This window comes from Mesocricetus auratus, unplaced genomic scaffold, assembly GCF_017639785.1.
Source record: "Mesocricetus auratus isolate SY011 unplaced genomic scaffold, BCM_Maur_2.0 Super-Scaffold_6730, whole genome shotgun sequence".
Taxonomy (NCBI): Eukaryota; Metazoa; Chordata; class Mammalia; order Rodentia; family Cricetidae; genus Mesocricetus; species Mesocricetus auratus.
In genome coordinates, this window is record NW_024429184.1 from 44,624,997 (window position 1) to 44,642,816 (window position 17,820).

Sequence of the window (17,820 nt, forward strand, 5' to 3'; positions counted from 1 at the left end):
TTTAGTTTTTCATACTTTTATTTATTTATTTTTACTGTCACCGCAACAGAAAAGTGATACAGTGAAAATATATATTCCTGCAGGATGGACACCATTTCTCCACTACCATCCTTGTCGACAGCTGGAATCCAGAGAAGACGTACCAGGTAGAAGTGATGCCAGCCCCTTCAAAGAGAAAAAAGGATTTGGGGCGCCTGCTCCAGGGCTTGGGACCGCGGCTTGCCTCAGCCCCAGCTTCCCTCACTGCCTTGGCCTGGCTCACAGAGGCGGCTTTGCTCACAGAGGCGGCCGGGCTCGCACCCTCCGGCTCCACGCAGCGCGGACGGCCTGCCTAAAGGTCCCGCGCCAGTGGTGCTGAGGACGCGGGTCCCGAGCGAGCTGTCCAGGCGGGCGCGCTCGGTCGAGGGCCACCGCGTCCGCCCGTCCGTCGGTCCGCACCTGCTTGAGGTCGCCGCCCGCCCGCCCGCTCGCTCGCTCGATCGTTCGATCGCTCGCCCCGCGCGCGCCGCGGACCGCCCCCCCTCCCCAGGCCCTGCCGGGGGGACGCGCGCGCCGCCGGTTTAACGGTCCCGGCCCCGGGGCCCCGCCCCCGGCCCGCGCCCTCGCCCCGCCCCCTGCCCGCTGCCGCGGCGACCCAGGCCGCGAGCCGACGCGCGGCTGGAGCCGTTCCCCGACGGCAGCCGGGCGCTCGGCCGCCGTGTCTGGGCTGAGCGCCGCGACGCCGCGCCGGAAACCCTCCCGGGTCTTGAGGCGGTAGGTGACGGGAGGCCGCCCGCACAGCCCGGGCGTCGGGTGGGCTGCGGGCACCGCGGAGGAGCGGGCAGCGGGAACGGAGGCGCCGTAAAGTTCGCCCGCTCGCCCGCTCGCCAGCCCACAGGTGCCAGCTAATGGACTGCTCGCCAAACACCTGTGGCTTGGGCCGCTTGTCTGAGAGAATCGTTTAACTGTGTCTTGATGGAAGGGTACTAAGACACACAAAACCAAAATCCCCCCAAAACTTTTAGGCCCCCACTTCCCGGGTTTTTTAGAGGTGTGAGAAGTATGATGCTAGGCGTAGCTGTTGGATTTGATTTGTAGTTTTTGATTTTTGAAAAACCAAATAGGCCACCTAGATTTATGGAATATAAAATTCTTTTAGCTATTAATAGATCCTATCTCCCGTTCGCATGTTTTGTTGTGGTTGTTGTTACTTTTCGTTTATTATTATTATCAGGACTGGTTGGCTTTTTTAACAAGCAGAATTTGGCTTTAAGGAATACTTTGAAGTGTAGAATCTTAAAGAAGGAAATTGAATTTAAAACAACGAGTTTTCACATAGGAAATATACGGAAGTAAATAAAAGTGATCTCGTTTTTAAATTATACTAGAACGCTGCACCTTTGTTTTGGCAGTGCTGGGAATAGAGCCGAAGGCCTCACACATTTTAGGGTAGCACTTTCCCACTGAGATACATCCTTAGCCCCAAGAAGCCCAGAATTTAAAAGGGAGATTTAATTTTGGTACTTAGCTTGTCTAGTCCTGGCTGGCCTCTAATTCGCTGTGATGCCCAGGATGAGGTTGAATTCCGGTCCCAAGTGCTGGGATTATAGGTGTGAGCCATCATACCAGGATTTATGCAGTGCTGGGGATCAAACCCAGTGCTTCATATGTGATAGACAAGTCCTGTGTCACCTGAGCTAAACCCAGCTCTATGTATCTTAAACTCTGAATTATGATTAGTGTGAACAAAACATGTCATAGTTAAATGAGAGAAAATTGTAAATTGAGGAAATGGAAAGTGTTAGCATATACATTTATTCACCAAGGCTTTATATACATAAATGTGCCCTCTATTAAGTTTTTTCATCAATACATAGAATACTTGCATGTAACAGTAGAGTCAGATGTCTGAACAAATAAGCAAGCATAGAAACTGATGACTTTTGTAGTCAAATATACACTTTTTGGGTAACTATGTAGATTGGGGTTTCTAAACCTCATGTTTCTCATCTGTAAGGTGGAACTAACCATTTCATCAGTTAATGCATAGCTCAATGTTAAATGAAGTAACATTTGCAAGGTATTTAGGATGTAGTAATTTCTGAAGAAATTGTGTTTTAAAACATCTATACTCGATACAGATTGCATCCAAATGCAATCAGTTTATGTGTTTATTCTAATATATTATAGAAAATTCTAGTTAATTTGTAACTTCAGAATTTGAGAACAGCTTTTGCAAATTAGAAAAGGAACCTAGGATATAGTTAGTGTTGGCAAGTGTAGAATAGCAGCTCCAAGGTTCTTGACTAATAATCCTACTAGGAATCTACTGATTTCACTCATAGACAACTTGTCCTTCAAGATGACACACCTTCAAAACTTGAAAGAAACTTTATTTAGCAACCATTCTGAGGACTATATTAATAAAATATATATTTTTGAGATATTATGCCAAATGGCTTCTAAAAATACAATCTATGTCACAAAATGTACATGCATTTTTAAAAGAGAACTTTCTTAGGTGTTTCTTTTGCAACTACTGTCCTTTGTAAAAGTTGATGACATAAATGCCTACTCTGGGAGCATCAGGGAAACTTTTAAGCTCTTGGATGAAACAGGAATTAAAATCTGAAGTTATTTTATATACCAACTTAATAGCTCTGCTAAACTTTGATTACTTTTAATTAAATGGAAATTAGGATTGTGGTTTTTGGAGTTCACTCTTGATTAGCATCTGTAGCTAAGATGTCTGTGGTGGTAATCTTCATGGTGTGTACTATGCATCTTGATTTCTAACCCATGTCAGTGTTTCTGTGCAAGCAGAGTAAGAAAACATATTAAAAAGTATGTGTGCAACCAGAATTTCCAATTTCTGGACTGATGTGATTTTATATATGGGAAGTTCTAGGTGTCCTTTTTCCTACTGCCAACTGGAAGGTAGGTGGCACGAAAAGGGCTTTCATTTCCTGTTTATTGTTTTGCAAAATCTGTAACTCCCAACTCTTGAAATTCCTCAGTTTGAATACTATGGGTTTGCCCTGCTCAGCAGCTGGAAGGGACATCCCAGTACAGCTCAGTTTCAGCTGAGCAATGGAAAACAAGGAGCTGTGTGCCAAAGCCTTTATTCTTTTGTGTTCTGATTCACTAGTTTCATATAGGAAGCAGGAAGGACAGTTGCTGTGTGGTATGTCCTCATCAGAATTGTTAGAATAAACATTAAGTAAAGAAACATGTATAATAGTTAATAATTCACATTAGACATTAGACATCTTTTGACCCATATTTAAATATTCCATGTAGAAAACAGTTAATGTATACTTGAGGGGTTTTATTTTTTGCTTCCTGTTATCTGTGTTGTATCATGAAAAAATGTAGTACTGATTTGTTTAGAAAGCTTGCTCTGTTAAGACAGCACTAGCTAACATAAGAAGGCAAGATAGGTGCTGACAGGGGTGCTGCTTGGCTTATCCCCACACTTCAGGAAAAATTGACTCTTGATGAGTTAGCATGATTAACTTAGAGGGAAGATACTTAGTCTTGTAATACTGGAATTAGGTATCCTAGACTTTTAAATCATAGAAAGCATCTCTTAGAACAAAATAGTAATCATATCTTATGCGTGAGGAAATGTAAGTAGGGCTTGCCATTTGCTTATGATCACAATTACTTTTGATGATTAGTATAAAGCTAAGCAAGGTACGAGAATTTAGGAAGCTGTGTGTCATGAAGATGTTGGGAGATTTTATAGTGAGAAAGACCTTTTTGGTTTAATTATTAAAACTAATTACGTTGTAGCTAATAGGAGGAAAAGATAATTGAAATCTAGTTTTGGTGGCTTCAGCCAACTTGATATATTCAAACCAGCATGCAATATACTTCACATGCTATATTTTAGCAAAAACAAAATAGGTGAGATGCAGTGGGAAAAAATGGAGATGGGTGGTAAGGAAAGCAGAATTATTTTACTTTTGACTATCAGAACATTGAAAACTGCTTTGTTTGAAGCTATGTGTTGAGACTTGGAGATATTCTGTAAGAAGATAAAAGCAACTTGTTTTGGTCCAGAAAGATTCATAGCCATTTGGTTGAAGAGTATAGAAGAGTGACAAGTGTGGAGACATAGTTGGATTTTTATACACTGTGAAACAGAATAATATTCATTCAACAACTCAGTGAATGTCCACCATTACAGAAGAGTCGGTCACATAAGATGCATTCCTGAAAGGGAGAACTGGAATTTAATATTTGTTGAGAATCTAGGGGTAGAGGGAAGTTGGATGGGAGTTGAGGGTTGATATTATCAGATACATTGAATATGTATATGAAAATCGCAACAAATTTAAACATTGATTAGTAGGTAGTTGCAGTGTGTGCTGTAAGTACTGGGTTGGAAGAAGTTACAGAATTGTTTTTGTGAAAACATAAAAAGGCTTCTTATTGAAAACTTGAGATGTTTAGCCTAAGTGTAAGAAGGATAGAAGCTTGTCCCCCAGCATGAGCCAAGCCTTACCATCCATCACTCCCTAGTCTGCTGACCTTGGATGATTACATTATCTCTCTATACCTGAACTACAAAATGAGAATGCCACATGAACTTCTACTGAGTTATGTAACATAAATGTTCCTAAGTGATTTATTTAAGTTATACTATTTAGTGTTTGCATCATGCCTAGGAACTAAGGTGGTTATTATCTGCTGTCATATAGGTAGGTGTTGGCGGCATGATATGAACACAGGCATGCTTACATAATAATGATTAATTTTGAGACAGGGTCAAGTAGCCCAGGATGGCTTTGGATTTAACAAATGACCCAGTGTGGCCTCTAGTTTGTATTCTTCCTACCTCAGCTTTTGAGTGGTGGGACTATAGGGCACACTACTGTTCCTGAGTTCTATGAATGGTACAGAGTTATTTATAATAATAATGTGTACATAAATGGTTTGTTATACATGTCATGGATATAACCTGCTTCTGTTATTATTAGTGCAGATGATTTTGAACTGGTGGGAAGTATATTTGTCTTGTTTTGGTAATTGGGGAAGTAATCTAGATCCTTACACATGGTAGGCAATGTATCTACCCTTGAGATATATTCCAAAGTATTTTTAATTTTTTTTATTTTTTGGACAGGATCTTGTTAAGTTGCTTAGGCTGGCCTTGAAATTGTCCTGTTCTATCATCCAAGCAGTAGTGGTTACAGTCATGCTCACATTTTTAAAGGTTAGATGAATACAAAAGGACCATGGTTCTAATGATGACAGTATTGATTTAGCTACTCAAAGAATAGCTTGCTTTATCCATACTTTGTATTTTTTAGGGGATATTGGGCAAATTAATGTCTCTTCATTAAGAAGAACCTGTTTTCTAATTTTGTGTAGTATGGAAGAAAAATATAATGTTTTCTAAATGTCATAACATGGACATAATCTTGGTGTCACAAGGTCACATGTAGGGATCATTTACATCGGTAGTCAGAGAGATGAATTAAGAACTTCTGTGGCTGGACAGTTATGATGCACACCTTTAATTCCAGCATTCGGGAAGCAGAGGCAGTTTGAGGCCAGCCTGGTCTACAGAGAGAGTTGAAGGCCAGCCAAGGCTATGAAATTAAGACTAGTGGAGAGTTGATGAAGATACATGAGGTATCTTTGGAAAGAGAAATGGACAGGAATCAGGGTGACTAAAACCATCAAATTGAAGGTGTGTGTGGTAAAGGGGTATTTAAGGGAGTTGGTGATTAAAGAATTCAGAACACTTTTGATACCACAGCATTTAATTCCAGTTTGGAGATGTTTAAAATGATAATGGAGAAAAGTGGGACTGGCACTTATTTAATAAATACATAAAGATATACATCACATCATATTTTCATTTGTGTATGGATAGCTGTAAACATGAACGTCGATGAGTTAGCTAAAAGAACTAATCATCCTTAAATTTATATTTGAAGAGCAGATGAGGGATCAGTTAAAGTAGTTAGAAGAGGCAGCCAAAGACACAGGAAACAATAAAAGACAGTAGAGTCACATAAATAGAAGGAGGAAAATATATTTTAAAAAATTTTAAATAATTTTTTATTTAGAAACAATCTTATTTTACATATCAATCCTCCATTCCCTTTCTCTCCCATTCTCCTATGCTCCCCACCAGCCCCCCAAAACCACCCCCATTCACTCCCCAAATATAGAGAGGCCTTCCTTGGGGGATCATCAAAGTCATCACATCATTTGTGGGAGGGCATAGGCCCTCCTCTGTGTATCTGGGCTGAAACAGTATCCCTCTATAGGAGGAAAATATCTTAAAGAGGGTTTCTGTAACTGCGGTGAGAACTATATAGAGGTTCAGTTGTTGAATATTTTAAATGGGTTTCATGTATGTTTCCACTTTAATGTTTTCAAATGAGTATTGTGGTTGTTTTTATTATTTTGTCTAAAAGATAAAAATATGTTTTTCCCTATTAAAGTATGGAACCTCAAGGACTTTATGACAATGGAAACCAAAAAATTGATTGGCAAGCCGCTTCAACCAGCGAGACCTGTTCGTCATCTCTCTTCTCCTCCAGGTGAATAACAGAGTATTTAATTTTTTAAGTATTAATTTACTAATGACTAATTAGCATTTGGGAGGTCAAATTATTTATAAAGTAATTATTTGAGGTGGATTTTAACAGAAGTAATAAAAACTAATGACCCCTTCTGTTGGAAGAGTTCACAAATGCTATCTAAAGGTAAAGAGATTATTAGTATCTACTGACCCTGAATATTCCAGATCAGGCAGGGAAGGGAACATAAGCCCTTGCTTGAAAGTAGCTGGCTTACTTATTTAGGTTAACTGTCCTGTGGTCAGAGAGACACCCTCCATATAAATTATTTGTACCTTGTGATTATTGTCAGTGCATAATAGTCATGTTGTAGAATGTCTTTTAAAAACATATGAAACCATATAACCATTTTTGTAGCAAAGAATGCTTAGAGGCTAATGTTATATTGTGCATGTAATGCCAATAGGAGTTGGGGACATGCTTGAGTTGTCAGATATCTAAGTTCAGAAGTCAAACAAAAATAACAATGTAAAAGTAAGCTATGCCTCATGACTCAGGCTTGTAATGCAGCTATCTGAGATGTTAAGGGAAAAAGATTACAAAGTCAAAGCTTATTTGAACCACAGAGACAGACAGCTTACATCTGATTGGACAGCTTAGTGATAACCTATTTCAAAACAAAAACAAGGGGGCTATAAAAATGCTACAGTAGGTAAAGGTGCTTACCTTCAACCCTGAAGACCCAACTTTGGTCCCTAGGATCAACATGGTAGAAGGGAGAAGGAACTCCTGCAAGTTGCCCTGTGACCTTTACATGTGGACTATGGCACGTGTGTGCACATTCACACGCACACACACACACACACACACACACACACACACACACAGAATAAATAACTGCATGTAATAGAAAATACAAAACTGACTAGAGATATAGCTCATTCCTAGAATGCTTGCCTAGAATTTGCAAGGTGCTGGGTTTAATCCCTGGTAAACCTTCTTCCCAATCTTAAATATTTTTCTTCCCTGTCCACAAAAATATTCTTTGGACACAATCTTGAAATATGTGATTCCTTGCTGTTAGAATGGCTTCTGTGTTCTAAATTAAATGGCACATATATAAACTACTTCGAAATTTCTATAGTCTAATTGTTCCACCAACTTAATGGACTGTTTGATAGAGGAAAATATACTCCTTTTATTTCTATAAAAGTGAAGCGGGAAATGTAGACATGCAACCAGACTGCACCCATCCTTGGTTCCTCCAAGGAAAATGGCAGTACTTAGTAATGCTCCCTTTCAAGAGAATTGTGCCTTTGCACAGACAAGTAACTTAATGAATCTTCCTGGACCACAGCGTTGGAGTATGGATCCCATGTCCTCTGTACTGGAAGCTGTTGAATAGGGTGAGATTTTCACTTTATCATAGAGTGAATGGCAGCTGTTCTTTCTGTGATCAGCTTTTTTAAAAAATTTATTTATTTTACATCTCAACTGCAGTTTCCCTACCTTCCTCTTCTCCCATTCCCTCCACTTACCTCCACCCCCCAAATCAACTCCTCTGTTTCTGTTTAAAAAGGGACAGGCCTCCTATGGGTATCCACAAAGCATAGTATATCAAGTTGGAGTATTCAGGCTGGACAAGGCAATCCAGTATGAGGAATAGGTTCCCAAGAGCCAGCCAAAGCATGAAGGACCATCTCTGCTCCCACTGTTAGAAGTAATACAGGTAGACCAAGCTATACAACTATCACATATATGTATATGGCTTAGATTTGTCCCATGCAGGCGCCTTGGTTGTTGGTTCAGACTCTCTGAGCTCTTCTGAACCAGGTTAATTGTTTCTGTGGGATTTCCTGTGATGTCCTTGAACCCCTTCTGGTTCCTACAGTCTTCCTCCCTCTTCCACAGGGTTTCCTGAGTTTGGCCTAATGCTTGACTGTGGGTCTCTGCATATGTGTCAATCACTTACTAGATGAAGGCTCTTTGATGACAGTTGGGTATTCTTCCCCTCCATTTACCCACCACCCTGATCTCTCAAGATCCTGTTCCAGCCTGCCCCCAGTCCACCCAAGAGATCTCTTTTATTTCTCTTTTCCAGGAAGATCAATGTGTTCCCCTTTGGGCCTCCTTGTTACCTAGCCTCTCTGGTCTGTGGGTTATAGCATGGTTATCCTTAACTTTATAACTAGTATCTACTTATGAGAACATGTTTCTCTTTCTGTGTCTGAGTTACCTCACTCAATGATTTTATCTAGTTCCATCTATTTGATGTCAAATTTCCTGATGTCATTGTTTACCATCTGAGTAATACTACATTTTCTTTATCCATTATTAGGTTGAGGGGCATCTAGGTTGCTTCCAGGTTCTGGCTATTACAAATAATGCTGCTGTGAACACAGTAGAACAGATGTCCTTGTTGCATGAATGTGCATCTTTTGGGTATATGCCTAAGAGTAGAATTGCTGGATCTTGAGGTAGACTGATTCCCATTTTACTAAAGAACCACCATACTGATTTCCAAAGTGCTGTATGAGTTCACTCCCACCAGCAATGGAGAAGGGTTCCCCTTTCTCCATATCCTCTCTAGCATAAACTGTCATTGGTGTTTTTAACTTTAACCCTTCTGATAGGAGCAAGATGGTATCTCAGAGTTGTTTTGATTTGCATTTCCCTGATGGCTAAGATTGTTGAGCACTTTCTTAAGTGTCTATGAGCCATTTTAGATTCCTCTATTGAGAAGTCTCTATTTAGATCTGTGCCTCACTTCTTAATAGGATTTTTTGGTGTTTTGGAGACTTGCTTCTTGTATTCTTTGTATATTTTGGAGATCAGTCCTCTGTCAGAAGTGGGGTTGGTGAATATCTTTTCCCATTCTGTGTGCTCCCATTTTGTCTTAACTGTGTCCTTTGCCTTACAGAAGCTTCTCAGTTTCAGGAGATACCACTTACTAATTGTCGATCTCAGTGTCTCTGCTACTGGTGTTATGTTCAGGAAGTGGTCTCCTGTGCCAATTCATTCGAGAGTACTTCCCACTTACTCTTCTAAGAGGTTCAGTGTGGCTAGATTTATGTTGAAGTCTTTGATCCATTTGTACTTAAGTTTTGTGCATGGGGATAGATATGGATCTGTCTGCAGTCTTCTGCATGCCCGTATCCAGTTATGCTAGCACCATTTGTTGGAGATGCTTTCTTTTTTCAGTTGTATAGTTTTAGGTTCTTTACCAAAAATCAGGTGTTAATAGATGTGTGGGTTAATATCAGGGTTTTCAATTCAATTCCACTGGTCTGTCTTATTTTTGTGCCAATACCAAGTTGTTTTCAGGACTATAGCTCTATAATAGGGCTTGAAGTCAGGGATGGTGATGCTTCCTGAAGTTCTTTTATTGTACAAAGTTGTTTTGGCTATCTTGGGTCTTTTGTTTCTCCATATAAAGTTGAATATTGTTCTTTCAAGGTCTGTGAAGAATTATGCTGGGATTTTGATGGGGATTGCATTGAATCTGTAGATTGTTTTGGTGAGATTGACATTTTTGCTATGCTGATCCTACCTATCCAAGAGCATGGGAGATTTTTCCATTTTCTGGTATCTTCTTTAATTTCTTTCTTTTTTAATTTTTTAAAATTTATTTTTCAGTTTAAATTTAGATAAGAAACAAGGTTGTTTCACAAGTCAGTTCCAGGTCCCTCTCCCTTTCCCTCCCCTCCTCCCATGCCCTCCCCCCAATCCCCCCATTATCCCCTCATTTTGTCTTGCTGACTGTGTCCTTTGCCTTACAGAAGCTTCTCAGTTTCAGGAGGTCCCATTTATTAATTGCTGATCTCACTGTCTGTGCTAGTGGTGTTATGTTCAGGAAGCTGTCTCCTGTACCAATTTGTTCAAGGGTACCACCCACTGTCTCTTCTAAGAGGTTCAGTGTGGCTGGATTTATGTTGAGGTCTTTGATCCATTTGGACTTAAGTTTTGTGCATGGCGATAAACATGGATCGATCTGCATTCTTCTACATGCCAGCCTCCAGTTATGCCAGCACCATTTGTTGAAGATGCTTTCTTTATTCCATTGTATATTTTTAGCTTCTTTGTTAAAGCTCAGATGTTCATATGTGTGTGGGTTAATATCCAGGTTTTCAATTCGATTCCATTGGTCTACCTGTCTATTTTTGTGCCAATACCAAGCTGTTTTCAGGACTATAGCTCTATAATAGAGCTTGAGGTCAGGGATGGTGATGCCTCCAGACGTTGCCTTGTTGAACAGGGTTGTTTTGGCTATCCTGGGTCTTTTGTTTTTCCATACAAAATTGATTATTGTTCTTTCAAGGTCTGTGAAGAATTGTGCTGGGATTTTAATGGGGATTGCATTGAATCTGTAGATTGCTTTTGGCAGGATTGCCATTTTTACTACATTGATCCTACCTATCCAAGAGCATGGGAGATCTTTCCATTTTCTGAGGGTTTCTTTAATTTCTTTTTTTAAAGATTCAAAGTTCTTGCGATACAGGTCTTTCACTTGTTTGGTTAATGTTACCCCAAGGTATTTTATGTTGTTTGTGGCAATTGTAAAGGGTGATGTTTCTTTAATTTCTTTCTTTAAAGACTCAAAGTTCTTGTTATATAGGTCTTTCACTTGGTTGGTTAGCATTACCCCAAGATATTTTATGTTGTTTGTGGCTATTGTAAAGGGTGATGTTTCTGTGATTTCTCTCAGCCCATTTATCATTTGTATATAGTAGGGCTACTGATTTTTTTGAGTTAATCGTGTATCCTGCCACTTTGTTGAAAGTGTTTATCAGCTGTAAGAGTTCCCTTGTAGAGTTTTTCAGGTCACCTATGTAAACTATCATATCATCTGCAAATAGTGAATGTTTTACTTCTTTCTTTCCTATTTGTATCCCCTTGATCTCCTTTTGTTGTCGTATTGCTCTAGCTAAAACTTCAAGTACAATATTGAAGAGACATGGAGAGAGTAGACAACTTTGCCTTGTTCCTGATTTTAATTTGATGTTGGCTGTTGGTTTACTGTATATTGCTTTTATTATGTTCAGGCATGTTCCTTTTATCTCTGATCTATCCATGGCCTTTATCATAAAGGATTGTTGGATTTTGTCAGACTTTTTCAGCATCTAGTAAGATGAACATGAGGTTTTTCTTTTTCAGTTTGTTTATATGGTGGATTACATTGATAGATTTTTGGATGTTGAACTATTCCTGCATCGCTGGGATGAAGGGGATATTGGTCTGTAGCTCTCTTTCTTAGTTGTGTCTTTGTGTGGCTTGGGTATCAAGGTAATTGTGGCCTCATTAAAAAGAGTTTGGCAATGACCCTTCTGCTTCTATTGTGTGGAACACTTTGAGGAGATTGGTATTAGCTATTCTTTGACCTTCCTGTAGAATCCTGCACTGAAACCATCTGGCGCTGGGCTTTTTGGTTGGGGGATTTTTGGTGACTGCTTCTAATTCATTAGAAGTTATAGGTCTATTTAAATTGCTTATCTGATACTTCTCCCTTTCTCCTCTCCCTCCCCCTTCTTCTGTCTCCCTCTTCCCATTCTCCTCTCCCTCCTTTTCTCCCTCCATTCCCCCTTCTCTCTCCCTCTTTCTCTTGCTGCAGATACCTGTAAATCACAAAGTATAAACTCAATGGTTTCCTTTCTCTTGGTGCTTATAGGTGCACTGTTGACTATTCAGTACTCATGAAGAGCCTCGCTCCACTTACTGACTTCTAACAAGATCTTGACAATCTGTATTCCCTGAAAGCTATATTTAAGCTAGCTATATGGAAGGGCTGATTGTGTTCCCATTCTGGTATTAGATACACGCACTTGCTTATTTGCCTGCTGTTTTACAATTCAGTTTCCAACTTCTTCACCTATGCCAGGACTGGTTTACTTTTTAAATATATAGTTATATATATGTAATTTTTGTGATTTCTGTGAGTTTATATCATGTCATCTCTATTACTAGTGTAAATGAATGGTCAAGGCTGCTTCCCACTTTGAGTTCAGAGACAATCTACATATTTGAGTGAACATTTATACATTACTGAAATAAGGAACTTAATTTTAAAAGAGTGCCTTTTTCTTTAAATACATATAGTGTTCCCTGTTGAGTGAAGCCTTTTCCTTGCCAGCCGCTTTGGTTTTTCACCACCAGTCGCCTGGACTCTGCCACGTTGTAGTCCCCAAATAACACACAAGATGCTGTATTAATTATGAAGCTGTTTGCCTAGCTGGTTTCTTACTAGCTATCTCTGACTTAAGTATTTACTCCATAATTGTTAATCTAAGTGTTTCTCTTACCGGACTTCTTACCCCTATGGCAGCTACATGATGACCCCCTGTGTTTCTCCTTCCCAGAGTCCTCCTGGACTCCTAGTCCCACCTATCTTGCTTTCCTGTTGGCCAAAGTGCTTTATTGACATATACACAGGACTTTCCCATCATTTATACATTATTGAAATAAGGAATTTAATTTTAAAAGAGTGCCTTTTTCTTTAAATACATATAATGTTCCCTTTATACATCTTGCTGTATGTCTTTATTTACAATAAATAAAATATGACCTAAAAATAAATTGCTTATCTGTTCTTGATTTAATTTTGGTAAGTGATATGTATCCAGAAAATTTTCCATTTCCTTTAAATTTTCGAATTTTGTGGAGTATAGGTTTCCAAAGTATTACCTGATGATTCTCTTGATTTCCTCAGTGTCTGTTGTTATCTCCCCCTTTTAATTTCTGATTTTATTAATGTGTATGCTCTTTAGTTTGGATAAAAGTTTGTCTATCTTGTTGATTTTCTCAAAGTACCAACTCTTTTTTACATTGATTCTTTGTATTGTTTTACTAGTTTCTACTTTATTGATTTCAGCCCTCAATTTGATTATTTCCTTGGGTCTACTCCTTTGGGGTGAGTTTGCTTCTTTTTGTTCTAGACTTCCAATTGTGCTGTTAATTCTCTAGTGTGACTATTCTCCAGTTGCTTCATGTGGGCACTTTAGTGCTATAAACTTTCCTCTTAGCACTGCTTTCTAAGTGTCTCATAAATTTGGGTATGTTGTGTCTTCATTCTCATTGAATTCTAGGAAGTCTTTAATGTCTTTTTTTATTTCTTCTTTGACCCAGGAATGGTGCAATTGTGCATTGTTCAATTTCCATGAGTTTGTAGGGTTTCTGCAATTTATGTTGTTGTTGAATTCTAACTTTATGGCATGGTGGTCTGATAAGATACAGGGGGTTATTACATTTTTTTGTACCTTTTAGGTTTGCTATATTGTTGAGTATGTGGTCGATTTTAGAGAAGGTTCCACATGGTGCTGAAAAGAAGGTATATTCTTTTGTGTTTGGATGGAATGTTCTATCCCAATTGGGCCATGACTTCTGTTCCTTTGTTTCTTTGTTAAGTTTCTGTCTGGTGGTCCTGTCTAGTATTGAGATTGGGGTGTGTGAAGTTTTATATGTGATTTGAGTTTTAGTAATATTTCTTTTACAAACATGGATGCCTTTGTATTTGGGGCATGGATGTTCAGAATTGAGACTTCATCTTAATGGATTTCTCCTGTGATGAATATGAAATGGCCTTCTTCATCTCTTTTGACTGTTTTTAGTTTAAAGTCTAATTTGTTAGATATTAGGATTGCTGCACCTGCTTGTTTCTTCGGTCCATTTGATTGGAAAATCTTTTCTCCGAACTTAACTCTGAGGTAATGTCTGTCTTTGAAGTTGAGGAATGTTTCTTGTATGCAGCAAAAGGATGGGTTCTGTCTTTGTATTCATTCTGTTAACCTGTGTCTTATATAGGTAAGCTAAGACCATTAATATTGAGGGATGTTAATGACCACTGATTGCTAATTCTTGTTTGTTTTTGATTTGTTGTTGTTGGTATTGTGTGTGGATCCCCCCTCTTTTTTGGCTGTTGGTAAGTGGGATTACCTCTAACCTATGTTTTTGTGGGTGTAGTTAACTTCCTTGGGTTGGAGTTTTCCTTCCAGAACGTTCTGTTTGGCTGGATTAGTGGATATGTATAGTTTAAATCTTGTTTTGTCATGGAATATCTTGTTTTCTCTGTCTCTAGTGATTGATAGCTTTTCTGGGTATAGCATTCTGGGCTGGCATCAGTGGTCTCTTAGTGTTTATAGAATATCTATCCTGTACCTTCTGACTTCCAGAGTTTCCATGGAGTAGTCAGGTATAATTCTGATAGGTTTACCTTTATATGTTATTTGGCCTTTTTCCTTTGCTGTTCTTAATATTCTTTCTTTATTCTGTATATTTGGTGTTTTGATCATTATATGTTGAGGGGAACTTTTTTGTGATCCACTCTATTTGGTGTTCTGTAGGCTTCTTGTACTTTCATTGGCATGTCTTTCTTTTGTTTTCTTCTATGATTTTGTTGAATATGTTATCTGTACATTTGAGGTATGTTTTTTCACCTTCTTCTGTACATATCATTCTTAGGTTTGGCCTTTTCATGGTGTCCTATATTTCCTGGATATTATGTATTAGGTATTTGTTGGAGTTAAGATTTTCTTTGGTCGATGAATGTTTTTCTCCTAGTGTATCTTAAACATCTGAGATTCTCTCTTCCATCTCTTGTATTCTGTTGGTTATTCTTGCATCTGTAGTTCCTGATCATTTACCCAGCTTTTCTATTGCCATCATTCCCTCAGAATGTGTTTTTTTATTGTCTCTATTTCAGCTTTCAACCCTTGCACTGTTTGAATTGTTTCTTGCAATTTTTGCTTTGCCTTTTCCTCCATAACTTGATTTTTGTTATTCTTTCATTTCTTTAAGGGGTTTTATCATTACATTTCGAGGGTCTCTATCATCTTCATAAAGTTGTTTTTAGGGTCGTTCTCTTCTGCTGGTGTGGAGTCCCTAGACTCTGGTGGCATCATATTGATCTTTCTGTTGTTGATTGTGCTCTTATACTGTCATCTTTCTATCCCTTCTTCCAGTGGGTACTGGTGGGGTCTCTCCCTCTCCTGGAGGGGACGGGACCAAAGTTGTCTTATGGAGGGTTCAAGCAGGTCCAATATTCCGATGGCTCTCCTTCTCCCATGAGTGTAGGCAGGATTAGTACCACAATGTTGGCAGACTCTGGATGGCTGCTCCGCAGGGACGGGTTCCCTATGTGCAGTTTCCAGGCCTCATGAGCCTCTGAGCAGGGCACCTGAAGAAGGCCAGGAAAATTTCTAAGGAGCTGCCACTTTGATTTTCAAAGTGGTTGTACAAGTTTGTGCTCCCTCTTCACAGATCTATAAGAATGACACCAACTGGCACTAAGCCTACCTTAAATGGCCTCCCATGATAATGAGAATGATGAATACCTTATATGTCATCCTAGAACTCTCATCCAATGGCTGATGGAGGCAGAGGCAGATACCCACAGCTGGGAACCCAATTGAACTCCTGGAACCCAGTTGCAAAGAGGAGTGATGACCAAAGGAATCAAGATCAGGCTGGCGAAACCCACAGAGGCAGCTGACCTAAACAAGGGGAAACACATGGACCCCAGACTGATGACTGAGGGGCCAGCATGGGACTGATCCAGACACTACTCCTTCCCTCCCTGAACCTGGGTGATAGAGAGGAGGCCTTGGCAGTCCGTGGGACTTTGGAGAGTAGAGCAGTATTTATTCCTGGCATACAGATGCACTATGGGAACCCATACCACACGGAGGGATGCTCTCTCAGCCTTGGCACATGGGGGAGGACCTAGGCCCTGCCCGGGATGATGTGACAGACTCTGAAAATCCCTCATGGAAGCCCTTGTCCTCCCTGGGGAATGGAGGGAGGATGGAGTAGGGGTGAGGGGTTGGGAGGATTGGGGGGAGGGGGAGGAGGGGAGGGAGAGGGAGCTGAGAGTTACATGTGTAAAAAATAAAAAAATACGAAGCTCCCCCAAAACAAGTTTATGCTCCCACCAGCAATGGAGGATTGTTCTCCTTGCTCCAAATCCTCTCCAGCATGGACTGTCTTTTGGTTTTTGATCTTAGTCATTTTTGACAGGTGTAAGATGGGATGTTTTTAAAAATATTTTTTATTTAAATTAAAAGCAACCTTCTTTTACGTACAAATCCTAGTTCCCTCTCCCTCCCATCTCCCCATGCCCCCCACCATTCTACCCTTCATACACTTCCCAAGGAGGGTGAGGCCCCCCCCATGGGGTATCATCAAAGTCTGTCACATCATTTGGGACAAGTCTTAGGCCCTCCCACATGTAGCCACGCTGAGAGAGTAGCCCACCATAGGGAATGGGCTCCAAAAGTCCATTTGTGCACTAGGGATGAATATTGGTTCTACTGCCAGAGGCCCCATAGACTTCCCAGGCCTCCTAGCTGACACCCAAATTCAGGGAACCTGGGTGGGTCTTATGCTATTTCTGGACCTGTCAGACTGGGGTCCCTGAGCTCCCATTTGCTCAGGTTGGTTGTTTCTGTGGGTTTCCCCAGCATGGTCTTGACCCCCCCCCCTTTGCTCCTTACTCCTCCTCCTCTGCAGCTGAATTCGGCTCAGTACTTAGCTGTGGGTGTCTGCTTCTGCTTCCATCAGCTACTGGATGAAGGCTCTAGGATGGCATTTAAGATAGTCATCAATCTCATTATTGGGGAAGGGCATTTAAGGTAGCCTTGCACTGTTGCTTAGGTTCTAAGTTGGGACCATCCTTGGGGGTCCTTGGACATTTTTCCCTAGTGCCAGATTTCTCTTTAAACCTATAACCATTATAGGTTTAAAAAGATGGAATCTTACAGTTGTTTTGGTTTGAATTTTTTCTAATGGCTATGGATGTTGAATATTTCTTTTAAGTGTTTCTCTGTCATTTGAGATTATTCTGCCATTTGAGAATTCTGTTTAGGTCTATGCCCCATTTTTTAATATGATTATTTGTTTTTTATGTATAATTTCTTGAGTTCTTTATGTATTTTGGAGATCATTCTTCTGTTAGATGTAGGGCTTTTCTTCACATCTTTTTTCCTCATTGTGTAGGCTGCTGTTTTGTCCTACTAACTGTGTCCTTTGCCTTATAGAAGCTTCTCCTTTTTATGAGGTGACATTTGTCCATTGTTGATCTTAGTGTCTGTGCTACTGGTATTCTGTTCAGGGAGTCTCCCTACTTTCTCTTCTATCAGGTTCAGTGTAACTGGATTTATGCTAAGGTCTTTTACACACTTGGTCTTGAGTTTTATTCAGGGTAATAGATATGGAACTATTTACACATGCCAACATCCAGTTATGCTAGCACCATTTGTTGAAGAGGCTTTCTTTTTTCCATTGTATAATTTTAGCTTTGTCAAAAATTTTC

The 17,820-nt window shown here is 39.9% G+C and overlaps 2 protein-coding genes across 2 annotated transcripts in view; one reads left to right on the forward strand and one right to left on the reverse strand.

Annotated features, from left to right (window-relative positions):
* LOC121139011 (translation initiation factor IF-2-like) lies at positions 1 to 4,496 on the reverse strand. Its single transcript, XM_040741993.1, has 3 exons — positions 4,490 to 4,496; positions 281 to 965; positions 1 to 165 (listed from the first exon to the last, which is right to left on the reverse strand). Exons 1-3 carry the CDS (start codon positions 4,494 to 4,496, stop codon positions 18 to 20), a joined length of 840 nt encoding a protein of 279 aa, XP_040597927.1. The 3' UTR covers positions 1 to 17.
* The window catches only part of CUNH8orf88 (chromosome unknown C8orf88 homolog), a 36,597-nt gene continuing 19,373 nt past the window's right edge, over positions 597 to 17,820 (forward strand). The window contains exons 1-2 of the mRNA XM_021225287.2: positions 597 to 753; positions 6,444 to 6,542. Of these exons, the coding sequence (XP_021080946.1) occupies positions 6,464 to 6,542 (79 nt within the window). The 5' untranslated portion in view covers positions 597 to 753; positions 6,444 to 6,463. The remainder of the gene's footprint in view (positions 754 to 6,443; positions 6,543 to 17,820) is intronic.